The sequence below is a fragment of the Eptatretus burgeri genome, chromosome 6 (genome assembly GCF_056783735.1).
Source record: "Eptatretus burgeri isolate ZD-2024b chromosome 6, Ebu_testis_v1, whole genome shotgun sequence".
NCBI classification, from domain to species: Eukaryota; Metazoa; Chordata; class Myxini; order Myxiniformes; family Myxinidae; genus Eptatretus; species Eptatretus burgeri.
The window spans coordinates 102,040,966-102,054,860 of NC_140966.1; the positions used below are offsets into that span (position 1 = coordinate 102,040,966).

The 13,895-nt window shown below is 44.5% G+C and overlaps 1 protein-coding gene across 1 annotated transcript in view; it reads right to left on the bottom strand.

Moving 5' to 3' along the window:
- NOC2L (NOC2 like nucleolar associated transcriptional repressor) overlaps positions 1-13,895 on the bottom strand; it is a gene marked incomplete at its 5' end in the record, with an annotated part of 92,532 nt that overhangs the window by 41,709 nt on the left and 36,928 nt on the right. Inside the window, 3 exons of the mRNA XM_085887084.1 lie at positions 6,123-6,236; positions 6,387-6,654; positions 9,330-9,473. Of these exons, the coding sequence (XP_085743210.1) occupies positions 6,123-6,236; positions 6,387-6,654; positions 9,330-9,473 (526 nt within the window). The remainder of the gene's footprint in view (positions 1-6,122; positions 6,237-6,386; positions 6,655-9,329; positions 9,474-13,895) is intronic.

Sequence of the window (13,895 nt, forward strand, 5' to 3'; positions counted from 1 at the left end):
CTCTCACATCGAAAGTCTGTGATTTTTCAATATTTTTGCCTCTGTACGAAGGTGCTCGATACGTGTTGTTAATGTGCATCCTGTGATGATGTGAAGGGCTTTATTTTTTGTGGTCTGTATGGTGTTGAGATGTGTGTTTGATAGGTTGGAAGAGCCCAGGATGAGACGGCATAGTCAATGACCGATCTAATGTACTGTCTGTATGTTGGTGGTGGTGGTGATGTTTCATTCTAGTGGCCGAAGTCGGTGCCTGTGAGTGCTCCAAGTGTGTTCAGCCTGGGTGTGCATGTTTTTTTTAAATGTTTATGATGCGATCTGTGAATGACATGGATGTGTTAAAAGTGACGACCTGTATTTTTGTTTGGTGTGTGCATGTAAGATAGGGATGTTGTTCAGTGTGATATGAGGTGCAACGCTATGTTCCTTGGTGTCATTTGGTAAAAGACTGACTGTTGATTTTGAGGCGGCTACCTTTCATCTGTTCATCGTGAGCCAGGTTTGTAGGGTGCTGAGGAAGGGTTTAAATTGTGATGTGGTTGTGCTGATGTTGCTTTGGGTAGAGGTAATGGTTATGTTGTCCACATAATAAGCTATTTGTATTGTTGTAGTTTTGGAAGACCCTGGAGAGTTCGATCCAACACATAAGGAACCCTGGAGTTCAGATATCTCCGTAATATTTTATTTCGATGTAGTACCTTTCTTCTCGTATCAGTGGACAGGGAAATGCATTGTGCTTGTGTAGCAGGTTTGAATTACCTTTGTAACTCTTCTCTAAATCCCCTCTTATCTCTTTTCGCCATCCCTTTTAATCTCTCTCATTCTCACACCTCATTTCAGCACATCAATATACACTTCGCAGCATACAAACCCACATTCCATGACAAGATCACACAACAAAGCCAAATCATCTGGGAGGACCAGAACATCCAGAGTCCAATGGAGCAGGAAGGACAGCATATGTGTGGGGTTATCAGAGGATGGTGACCCTGGGTCAGGAGGGCGACGAATGAGCATTGTTTCGCAAAGCCACTTTTTCCCCGCTGATTCGCTATGGTTGGACTAGCCGACATCCCACTTAAGGTTCCGATTGGCAATACTGATGTAAACAGGAGTAGGTGTAGAAAGCATGGTTGCCTATCTGGGGGAGGGGGGGCTGGGGAGGTAACGTGGGAATTGGCACGATGACCCTACCTAAGTTAATAATCTCAGATGGCGTCTGTGGTTGCTTCGCAACCCATCGTGTCCGTGGAGTAATCTGTGGCTCATCGGCTTCAGGGTCAAAGGTTTAGAAGCGGGTCCAAGAGACCCGGCCTGTAAACCCGTAACATTTGGTGCCAGGAGTGCAGATTGGCATGCTATGACATCGTAATATTCGATGTCAGGGTTAAGATTGGACGTGGAACGCTATCAGCGGCACCCTAAAATTGTAAAGGAGTGGAGTGAGGGTAGAAATCAAGTTAAAACAGCGATGTCTTATCAAGACGGGGAGGCCCAGGTGGGTTTTGGAGAGGAAATGTGAGAAACCTCATCCGAGAGACATTGCGTAAGAGGGAGCAGTGAGAGGTGCAGCGGAAGTGCCCATTGTGATCAATGGCCCCCACCTCATCCCCCAGAAAACACAGCACCCATGGAACTAATGCCACAGGGCAGCAGATGAGCACCACCTGCCATGAATCAAATGATCCTGTAGATGATACAGTTAATGGGAGGGTTGGAGATGAGGCAAGCTGAAGCAGTGGAAAGGCTGGAAGGTCAGGAAAGGCTATGCATATAAAACAGACAAGTGAGAGGCTGACATAAGGGTGATGTACAATGACGTAAGAACTGTACAGTCAGAGGCAAAGGTTGGGCAGGCAGGACTTGGTGGGAGAGCAAATATAGCATGCATGCGGGACACGCAGTACGTGATGGAGACCGCTGAAGTCAGGGGTAAGCTAGAAAGGGTACCAGAAAAAGGGCCACGAAGGGTTAAAGACAAAACAGAGCCAAGGGAGCAGTATGTATAAAGCTGGAACACGAAAGTTATATATTTGAAACAAAGTGTAAGAGAGGAGGTTGAGGCGGGTACGGTGAAAAATTTGTGCAGGGAGCGCGTGACCCCAAAGGTGTGCACATCCATGCAACAGGAGCCGGTGGTGTTCCCCGATCACAGGTTGGATGTGGAATTTGCCACAAAAATATACGTCGACACACAAATGAATTGTGCAAATCGGGAGTGCGGGGTATCTGCAGGGGTGTGTGCATGCCTGTTGGTGCAGTTGCGCTAGTATGGCATGCGAGTTTGGCTCGCATGCCATCCAAACTCGCACCTGGGCTGGCGGCACCGGTCAGTCGTGGAGATGGTGTGGCCGTCTCGTGAGCTGTTTGCTGTCGCATGCTGTGAGCGGATGTGCCATGTGGTCGAGGATGAATATGCAAGTGAGGGTGAGTCGCTGACCGCACTCCAGTCCACAGCACGGACATGCACGGCAGAAGTTGAACCACCGGTTGGAATTGGATGCGAGGACCCTGCCTAAATTGTCTCAGACGGCGTCCATGGTTGCTTAGTAACCCATCGTGCCAAGGAGTTATCTGCAGCTCATTGGATTCAGGGTCAAAGGTCTGGAAGCCGATCCGAGAGACCACTCATGACCCGGCCGGCAAACCCACAACGGTACGTTCTCAGCTGGTTGTGGAATGTCGTGTCTGAAAAAGATTAAAGAGTGTGGGGAGAGGACTGAGCCTTGTGGCTCAATTTGGAGGGTGTGCAAAGTAATGTGATTGTTCTGTAGGTGGCTGCATTGGTGGGTTCTTTGTTTGGTTTCAGGATGGCAATGATTTTGGCTGGTTTTCAAATTTGGAGAATTCCCGAGTGTTGGTAGAAGTTGCTAATATTTGTAAGGGCTGATGCGCTATGTGGTCCAATGTTCTTCAAATATAAATTGGAGATGTTATCAGGGCCGGTAGCCTCCGAATATTTGAGGATTTTTGTTTATGCCTGAGGGATTGGCGTGATGGAGTTGTTGAGGTGGTATTTGAATGAGTCTTGTAATACTCAATTTCAATGCTGATCAAGCTGGTGGTGACATGCCATTATGAATGCTACTACATATAGTGGACATCTCTCTGTTCGTTTTACGATGGTTAGGATGAGGTTCATACGTGTATGAAAATATTGTCCCAGTATCTACATCGATACGATCACCACCCCCAGAATCTGATAAATATTCGCCCGAGAACAATATCAAACCCCATATTCTCCCCCGATCAATCTTAACGAACTATACGGTCTACTCAAACAATGATGAAAACACACTTGTAAGGTTATTCATTCATTTCCTAAAAATCATTTTAAAGTCAAAAATTTTGATAACCCTGAAAAAAAAAACAAACAAACAAACAAACAAACAAACAATAATCTTCAATTACGGAAGAGAGTGAAGATTTAAAATTATCTATACATTAAACCCTCAAACATCGTGGGTTTTGACCAATCGCAAGCAACCTATTATGTTCCGATTTAGTTACTTCATTTCGGCCAATAATGGTTTTTGAGCTGAGATGAGTCATTGCTTCCCATTACGAGCGTTTTGTTGTTTCTCGTGCCATTACGGGATCAATGAATAGACTCTGCGGTGTATCCATAAAAGTGAGTCAGATATACATGGAAGTGTTGCCGCCAACACTCTGCAAAAGTGTCATTTCCAGTCCTATGATCCTCATGTTGAAAGGATGGGGAAAAAGCGCCAAATGGTTGGATCCAGGATCAATTTTTTTTAACGCCGACGAGATGGGATTATTCTGGAAGAGGATACCATCTGATACCTTCCTCTCCAAGCACGATAGGATCTGCTCTTAGGTTCAAGGTAAGGTGATCGAGGATTGTCTTACCCTTCTCCGATGTGGCAATGCTGCACATGACCGTCATAAAGCTAATGCTGCTCTTCTGATTGCCGAATCATGCTCCAGGCTCCCCCCTCCTCACTCCAACAGCATCATCATCATTATCCCCAGCTAAGTCTTGTATTTTCTATTTATGGCAGCGTACAGGAAGTAATATTCTTACCCTCAACTCATTTTTTTAATAAAAACCACCTCGACGTTTAGGAATAAGTAAAAAAAAAAAGGTTAAAATCTTGTTTTTGTTTAATTACCTCCACCACCGAAGGTGAAGGAGGTCGTGTTTTCCACCCCTCTCTGTCTGGGTCTGTTTGTTACTTGAAAAATCGAAGATTTTCGAGTATATTGACCAGTTGATTTTGTTAATCTGTTTGTCTGTCTGTCAATCGCCTATTGTTTTTGAGGTTAAAAGGGCAACATAGGCCAAAGGTCAACAACCAAGCTGGAATTTTTTAAATCCTCAATTTTTATCCCATCGACTTGAAATTTGAAGAGGGTTTATATTTAAGATCACTGAATTCAACGAGCCAATTGTTTTTGAGGTCAACATAAACCGAAAGGTTAACATTGGCCCAAATTTCTAAAATTGTCAATTTTCATTTAATTCACTTGAGATTTGAAGGAGTTGCAGATCAGGTCATTGAATTCAACCACCAATTGTTTTTGAGGACAATTTTTTTTTTAATGGATTTTGCAAGTATTGTGCTCTGCACAGTCTTCTTATTGTGTGTTTGTTTGTCTGTCTTTGTGCAGGATATCTCAAAAAGTTGTGGATGGATCTGGATGAAATGACAGGGACAAATTGATTCGATTTTGGTGAAGATCCGAATCCGGCTCTGGATATGAGAATTATTCAAATTATAAAGTGATTCTTCACCATTGAGAGAAAGGGCCAAAAACGATATAGTAGTGTATAACATGACATTTCAAAAATGTATTCAGCCGGATGTGTTCTCGTGGATCAGGCATTACGTAGCGGAGGTATGCGCTCTACCAAGTGGCCTGTTTTAATTTACATGTTTACACTGTTTTTATTTTATTTACATGTTTATATTTTAATGTTAACATGCTTCATATGCATTTTATATGTTTATAATATGGAATAGGCAAAGCCTAGAAGTGAACGTAGAATTCTTCTTACATTCGCTTCTGACTTTACATAAAACTTGTTCACAACTGTATACTTGCCAACTATACCGTGGTACGTGTAAGCGCCGCAAAGCTGATGATTTTGACGCAATTTCCGGTTACTTCGGCCTGGATTCGGGATCAGCGATCAAATAATGTAAATCACGATTAAAAACTATTTTTTGATGATGCGGGAGATATCTTTATTAAAATTAAGTTTGGGAAAAAATAATTGAATAAATAAATAAATAAACGATCACTTCTGGTCAAGAATAAAAGAAAAAGTTCCGGAAAGAGTTTCAAAATCACTCCCGGTAATGTTAAATACAAAATAAACACTTCCTGTCATGAAAAAAAATCACTTTCGGAAGTATAAAATTAACTTTGGGAAAAAAATAATTAAATAAATAAATAAACACTTCCGGTCATGATCTCCTGGCATGCATCATTCCCCATGACAAAAACCGGAAAAAAAAACAGAAACAAAAAATAAAAATAAAAAAAAAACAAAAACGGAAGCAAAATGGTCATAGCCAACGACACGGATTCACAATTGCCAGGGTATTGTGTTGTTTTTGTTGTTTCCTATTCTCTCATGTGCACGCGTTAAGTAATATTCACAAGATAGAAATAAAACCCAATCGTGTTTATACACCGCACAGCGTTTAACAACAACCAGAAGCAAAACGTCTTAGCTTACGACACAGATTCCAAATAGCCAGGGCTATTGTGTTGTTGTTTTTGTTGTTTCCTATTCTCTCACGTGCATGCATTACGTATGAAGCTCACTGCGTTCGCTATCAATCATGTGTTTATTTTTGGCTGCCGACAACCTTTCTCTGTATTTTCTCAAAGGCCAGGAACCGATCCCCCTTTTCCCACTATCGCAGTATTCTCTGGGAATGCAACCACGGTGATATTTGAGGGTATACTGTAATTAACAGAGGTTACAATACATATTGTATGGGATAATCAAGGGAAGGCCTTTGTGCTTCCAGAGACTGCATGAACAACACAAAACATAATTTTATATTAAAAAAAAACAAAACAAACAAATAAACAAAAAAACAGAGGCCTTAAACATGATCGCCTCTGTAAAGAAAAATAAAACAGACCATGGCAGCACTCCTCCAGCGGTCCACCCGAGTCGTCGTGACGATGATCTGCGATTTCTTAGACACCTTTGCCTTCTCTTCCTCCTTATCATCATTTTCAGAGTCACTTGGCTCCTGCGGAATCGGATCCATAATGGAACAAACCAAAGGCAATAATGGCACCGATGACAGAAGTGCTTTCACCAAATTTTAGGGCGTCTGACAGTATTACTAAAGGGAAATAATCACAACTCTTAAAACATATTTCACAGGTTCCAAAACTACCTCCAGCTGCTCAGGGGGCTTGTGGACCCCAGATTCACTATCATCAGAGTCTTCTGCACCCTCATCAGGATGAAAATCCAGCAAAGTACTGTCGTTTTTCTGGAGGAAGTTGTAGAAGTCAGGGTCAGTGGATTTCAGCTGCTCCAACTGTTTAGCGTGTTCATGTGCCTCACCCTCATCATCCTTTTTTTCCTTTGTTTGGCGTTTGGATGGAACGGTGAACGATGATTTGGTACCATCCTTCTTCTTCTTTTTCCTCAAAATACCCCTGTGTACATCACATTATAGAACAGAAGGGGATTCAAAGAGAGTTATTGCAAAACTGAAGAGAGAAGGTACAAGCATTATGAGTTATGACAAGCAAATGTACCTGTACACCACACAGGTGAAGTGGTTTCATTGCAAAGCTATGAAGATTATATATATATATATATATATATATATATATATATATATATATTAAAGTGTACTTCAAATTGACACTGTTAATCCATTTGATATTGTGGTTTAACCTCATTGCAACTGAAAGCAAATTACAACTGCACATTACACTCATGACTTTCAATGAGAGTTTGAACCCTCATTGGCACCACCACAACCATCTACAGATTATGAAGGACAGTGATGCTGACCCTCTTAAGACACCCCCACAAACTTACCAAATTTGTCAAGTCTGGTCAAAAACTGAAGGAACTCACGAAACAAAGGAGGAAATAAATTTCACTGTTATCGTACACGAGAAGCACCCTATGGGAACGGCCAGGGGAGTAGTGTAACTATCCTTATTTAACTGTGCAATGCAGAATACCTCTCCAAAACTCAAAACGCTTCACTGCACTGGAAAATTTGGGGACAGGAATAGTGCACTGTCAAGGGTGGGAATTTGTAAACTCTCTCTCCCTCCTGCAGGCGGCGCTACACGATACACATTTACAGAGAATTTGTGTCCCCCACCTCGCCTCCCCCAAGACCACCGGTAAAGATAAAAACACCTCTATACACTAATTGGGGTCATGCTGATCCTACGTAGCAAGTCTGGATGTAATTGGCCCAGAACTATCAGAGGAGCAACGCGACACACACACACACACACACACACACACACACACACACACACACACACACACACACACACACACACACACACACACACACACGTAAGTTGTTTTTGGGTTATAGATGGACATATTGTTTTTGGGTTATAGATGGACTATATCCACACATGGGTGGGTTACAGGGGATTGAACGGAGACCTACCAGGTCTCAAAGTATCCACCTCCGTTAAAAGTCAAAGTATCCACATGTGCATGTGTGTCTGTTTGTCTGTCTACTCCACAACTCCAAAACCTTTAAACCTAGCATCCCAAAACTTTGCATGCATACGAAGGGAACTCCAAGGTGGTGCATGAATGAAAATTGGATGTTTGCATTAATTAAAACACCCCTTTTGAAGATAATTTAGGGGGTGCTCATCATCAAAAAACAAACAAAAAAAAACCCTGACCACGATGCCTGCTGTCACTTCGTAGGAGTCTGAAACCACCTATTTTTTTTGTTGTTCGGCCTGCTCATCAATGTTTTGACTTAGAACAGACCGCAATGGTTTCTGTACAACAAAGTGCTCAAAAACTTTCTTTTTTTTCCACTTCTTCACTCATATCAATGAATTCCTGATCTTCATAACCACAAAATCGCTGTATACATCGTTTTTGGAGGTATGATGGTTTTCAAACTAGGAACTTGGAGAGTGATTATATATATATATATATATATATATATATATATATATATATATATATATATATATATATATATATATATATATATATATATATATATATATATATATGAGGTTTTTCCATGATGGTCTCCCACAGTCTAATTAAAGTATGTAATCAATATCTGTTTTGGGATTTGAGGATCAGAGCTCGTGGACTAATCAAGTGTCAAAATCTGGAGTGAAATATGAACTTTTTAATAATTTATCGATTCTTATAACCAAGCGTAATTACTTTAAGCAAGGCAATGCTCCCTCCACCATATTCACACAAGAAAAGGTGAAATTGCCAAAGTATTCAAGTTAAACTTTTTTTGACGGTTCGAACAATTATATTGAGTGACGAAAAGATTAAGGAATGTGAGCAAAGTGCAACTTCATTCAGTGCAATGGAAATAATTAAGCTGCGGAATCGCCATGAAGGCTCCTGCGGCACAAGCAGTGGGCGCGGCGACTGCGGCACGGTTCCCCACAGCGACTGTGGAAATCCCCTGAGTTAAGAAGGCAAAATAAATTAAATTAAAGATCCCATTAAAAGAACGATTAACACAACACAAGGATTAGAATGAGTAAAGCAATGGGACAAGGGAACTACGAGTTTCAGAGAGAATTGTAAAATGTTGCAGTGGTTTCAAAGCAACGCTTGCTGAAAAAAAAGAAGAAGAAAGCAGTGCAGAAGACTCTCTTCAGCTTCTTCCAGAACGTTTAGAGGGCTCAAACTGATGACCCTAAACATCAACTACATCACGAAAAAGAAGTGCAAATAAGAAGCCAGCACGTCCTCTCGTGGAGTTGTCAGACATGGAGGAAGGGGCAGACAACCCTGAGCCTCTGTCTAATTATCAACGCCATGCATCCGCACACCACAGAAGGAATGCAGAGAGGTACGCACACTCTCTCCAAGCTGTCCAGCCTTTGTTTGAATCCTGACCAGGCCATAAACTGACATCTCGGTGTTTCACAAGCAGGGTGATTAATCAATGTGCGTTACGGAGTGTATAACGATGTGTGGTGAGGCATCGCTCTCTCTCCCCCTTCCCCACCCCCCTCTCTTAGTATTCCCATCAGTGAAGCGAAGGATGGTGATTGCTCGTACACAATATAAAAGTGTACGTGTGGTTATCGTATATACAGTACATAAGATAAAGGACCGTACGTGTTTTCACCTTTCATTCTTCAATCCCTTTGTTGCGAATGTACGGCTCCTTTGCCTACTTGCTGGAATTACATCTTCTTCTCCATCCACTCTGGCTTCGTCGTTTGATGAACCTTCTAAAGCGAAGAATTCCTCTACACTGAGTTCGGCTAACCTTGGAGTCGGGGTGGGGGATGGGGAATAGGGGAGGAAGAATGAAAAAGAATACAATTAGAAAAGTAAACGTCACCAATAATAAATAAATAAACAAATAAATAAATAAATAAAGGCACTTCCCCACAAGTCATCTATTTGCGATGTTCATAAGGCCGACGGGAATTTCAATATGCCCCATATCTCCCAGGATGCTCCACAAGGAATGGGATTTAACAAATTGAGAGGTTGAGTCCACAGGTGAGAGACAAGAGGAACAAGTAAGAGGAAGTATACAGCGATTCTTGATATTGGGAATTTCACCAGAAATGGGTGAAAAGCAGACAACATGCCCTGCAGCAACCTGGGGGGGGGGGGGGGGGGATGGCAGCACAAGGAAAAAGCAGAGGATGCAAGAACAAAAAGGAGGGGGGAGAAGACAGAGACCACCGACCTGTCTGCCATGGGAAAGTGGTAGACCCATAGGCTTCATCATGGGAGATGCCAGTGATCTTGAAAGCCTTTGTTTCCACGGCATCAGGTTGAGCAAGATGTGAGACAGGAGATCCAGCCCAAAGGGGAGAGCAGTACTCCATCAAGCTGTGAAGGAAAGCTTTGTCGGTGGATAGGAGTTCAGGTGTGCCAAGGAAGGACTTGGAAAAAGCCCACCAGACATGGAGGCCAACGTGGAAATGTGGTTTGTCCAAGAAAGATCATGGCTGATCGTGATCCCCAAAGGTTTGAGTGACAACTTCCTCAACAGGTTTGTTGAGGTAGTCGATAGGAGGGTTCATCAGACGATCCTTTCAGAGAGAGAAAGAGAGATTTTTGAGCGTTTCTAAACCGTCCCCCTGGTCTCTCCAATCATTCTTCCGTTTCTGAATGTAATCCATCTGTTGCACGCATAATAAATAAATAACCCCAGATCGATGCTTTTTCTCTGCGTGAAGCAGGGGGTAAGGCTGTGGATGATGTGGTCCTGACTAAGAACCTTTGATATCTCACAACTTCCTCTCTCCATCTCCGTCTCTTGGTATAATACACACCATTGTAAGCAAGGTTTAAGACATTATCGTTCTGTCATCTAATTCACATTAAATACATATATTGTTATGGATTCAAGGTCTGGGGTTATCATGAAGGAGCTCCTCGGACCTTTACCCGACCTCCTGTGCTGAGGCCACCAGCCACAGAAAACTCTGTAGTCTGACAGGTTGCTCGGCAACTGCACCTGCCGATCAGAACCGCCACACCTTGCAGGGTTTTCGCTCCTTGGTTGCGTGTTACCTTACCGTTGGCAGGGCAATCCTAATAAGGGGTCACGCCCTCAACAGTCACCTGAATATATTAGGTACGGCCAAGCGAACCGTGGGTGGCTGTTGGCTAATCACGTAGCTAATCAGTGGGGCAAAACTTCCTATCTAACTCAACTTGCACACGATGCCGGACCAATGGAGGAAAGGAAAAAAAAAGCAAGCAGGCCGGAAAAGTTAAACAATTTAACAAAAACATTTATTCAACAAGCACAAGGTTTATTTATAATCAGCAGTGGCAGGTACTTACGACAGCAATCATGAGCACGGTCACAATGGATGGACAGAAATCACAATGAAAAGGCAGATAAGAACACAACAGTAATTATTCTTAATGTTTATGGAGCACACTTAAATGGTCTTAACGTCTCTATACACAGGACATGGCGCATCATCTATCGTTCCAGGAAAACATAGATAGAAAGAAAGAAAAGAGTGCAGAGCGGAGCATGGGTACGGCTTCTGCCTCACCTTGTACAGATGCGTGTCTGCTCATGCCACGTACAGACAAGGGCAGCTTGTTCCACGTGCAGACTCGTGCAGTGTGCAAACTTTCCATTGATGGCTCTCGCAGTCCGAGCAGGAAGACCTGAGAGCAGACTTGGCCAAATGACTCGTGGTAAGGAGAGCTTGATGGATAAGAGCGAGACGAATCAAAAATCCAGGCACATGATACGAGTCGAGAGCAGAGATGAGATGCAAGAGTCGAGATCTCCGTGGAAAGGCTGCTTGGTCCACGAGAGCGCTTGCGGATCTGCGTGGAAAGGAGACTCCAATATGTGCCGATCTGCGTTGAAAGGAGTCTCCAATGTGTGCCGATCTGCGTGGAAAGGAGACTCCAATGTGTGCCGATCTGCGTGGAAAGGAGACTACAAAGTGTGCTGATCTGCATGGAAAGGAGACTCCAATGTGTGCCGATCTGCGTGGAAAGGAGACTACAATGTATGCCGATCTGCGTGGAAAGGAGTCTCCAATATGTGCCGATCTGCGTGGAAAGGAGTCTCCAATGTCTGCCGATCTGCGTGGAAAGGAGTCTTCAATGTGTGCCGATCTACGTAGAAAGGAGTCTCCAATGTCTGCCGATCTGCGTGGAAAGGAGACTCCAATGTGTGCCGATCTGCGTGGAAAGGAGTCTCCAATGTCTGCCGATCTGCGTGGAAAGGAGACTCCAATATGTGCCGATCTGCGTGGAAAGGAGTCTCCGTGTGCCGATTTGCATGGAAAGGAGACTCAAACCTGTGCCGATCTGCGTGGAAAGGAGTCTCCAACGTGTGCCGATCTGCGTGGAAAGGAGTCTCCAACGTGTGCCGATCTGCGTGGAAAGGAGTCTCCAACGTGTGCCGATCTGCATGGAAAGGAGTCTCCAATGTGTGCCGATCTGCGTGGAAAGGAGACTCCAATATGTGCCGATCTGCACGGAAAGGAGACTCCAATGTGTGCCGATCTGCGTGGAAAGGAGACTCCAATGTGTGCCGATCTGCGTGGAAAGGAGTCTCCAATGTGTGCCGATCTGCGTGGAAAGGAGTCTCCAATGTGTGCCGATCTGCGTGGAAAGGAGACTCCAATGTGTGCCGATCTGTGTGGAAAGGAGTCTCCAATGTGTGCCGATCTGCGTGGAAAGGAGTCTTCAATGTGTGCCGATCTGCGTGGAAAGGAGTCTCCAATGTCTGCCGATCTGCGTGGAAAGGAGACTCCAAAGTGTGCCGATCTGCGTGGAAAGGAGACTCCAATATGTGCCGATCTGCGTGGAAAGGAGTCTCCGTGTGCCGATTTGCATGGAAAGGAGACTCAAACCTGTGCCGATCTGCATGGAAAGGAGTCTCCAACGTGTGCCGATCTGCGTGGAAAGGAGTCTCCAACGTGTGCCGATCTGCGTGGAAAGGAGTCTCCAACGTGTGCCGATCTGCGTGGAAAGGAGTCTCCAACGTGTGCCGATCTGCGTGGAAAGGAGTCTCCAACGTGTGCCGATCTGCGTGGAAAGGAGTCTCCAACGTGTGCCGATCTGCGTGGAAAGGAGTCTCCAACGTGTGCCGATCTGCGTGGAAAGGAGTCTCCAATGTGTGCCGATCTGCGTGGAAAGGAGTCTCCAATGTGTGCCGATCTGCACGGAAAGGAGACTCCAATATGTGCCGATCAGCACGGAAAGGAGACTCCAATATGTGCCGATCTGCGTGGAAAGGAGACTCCAATGTGTGCCGATCTGCACGGAAAGGAGACTCCAATGTGTGCCGATCTGCACGGAAAGGAGACTCCAATATGTGCCGATCTGCACGGAAAGGAGACTCCAATGTGTGCCGATCTGCACGGAAAGGAGACTCCAATGTGTGCTGATCTGCGTGGAAAGGAGACTCCAATGTGTGCTGATCTGTACGGAAAGGAGACTCCAATGTGTGCTGATCTGCGTGGAAAGGAGACTCCAATATGTGCCGATCTGTACGGAAAGGAGACTCCAATATGTGCCGATCTGCGTGGAAAGGAGACTCCAATGTGTGCCGATCTGCACGGAAAGGAGTCTCCAATGTGTGCCGATCTGCGTGGAAAGGAGACTCCAATGTGTGCCGATCTGCGTGGAAAGGAGTCTCCAATGTGTGCCGATCTGCACGGAAAGGAGACTCCAATATGTGCCGATCTGCACGGAAAGGAGACTCCAATATGTGCCGATCTGCGTGGAAAGGAGTCTCCAATGTGTGCCGATCTGCGTGGAAAGGAGACTCCAATGTGTGCCGATCTGCGTGGAAAGGAGTCTCCAATGTGTGCCGATCTGCACGGAAAGGAGACTCCAATATGTGCCGATCTGCACGGAAAGGAGACTCCAATATGTGCCGATCTGCGTGGAAAGGAGACTCCAATGTGTGCCGATCTGCACGGAAAGGAGACTCCAATATGTGCCGATCTGCACGGAAAGGAGACTCCAATATGTGCCGATCTGCACGGAAAGGAGACTCCAATGTGTGCTGATCTGCACGGAAAGGAGACTCCAATGTGTGCTGATCTGCACGGAAAGGAGACTCCAATGTGTGCTGATCTGCGTGGAAAGGAGACTCCAATGTGTGCTGATCTGTACGGAAAGGAGACTCCAATGTGTGCTGATCTGCGTGGAAAGGAGACTCCAATATGTGCCGATCTGCGTG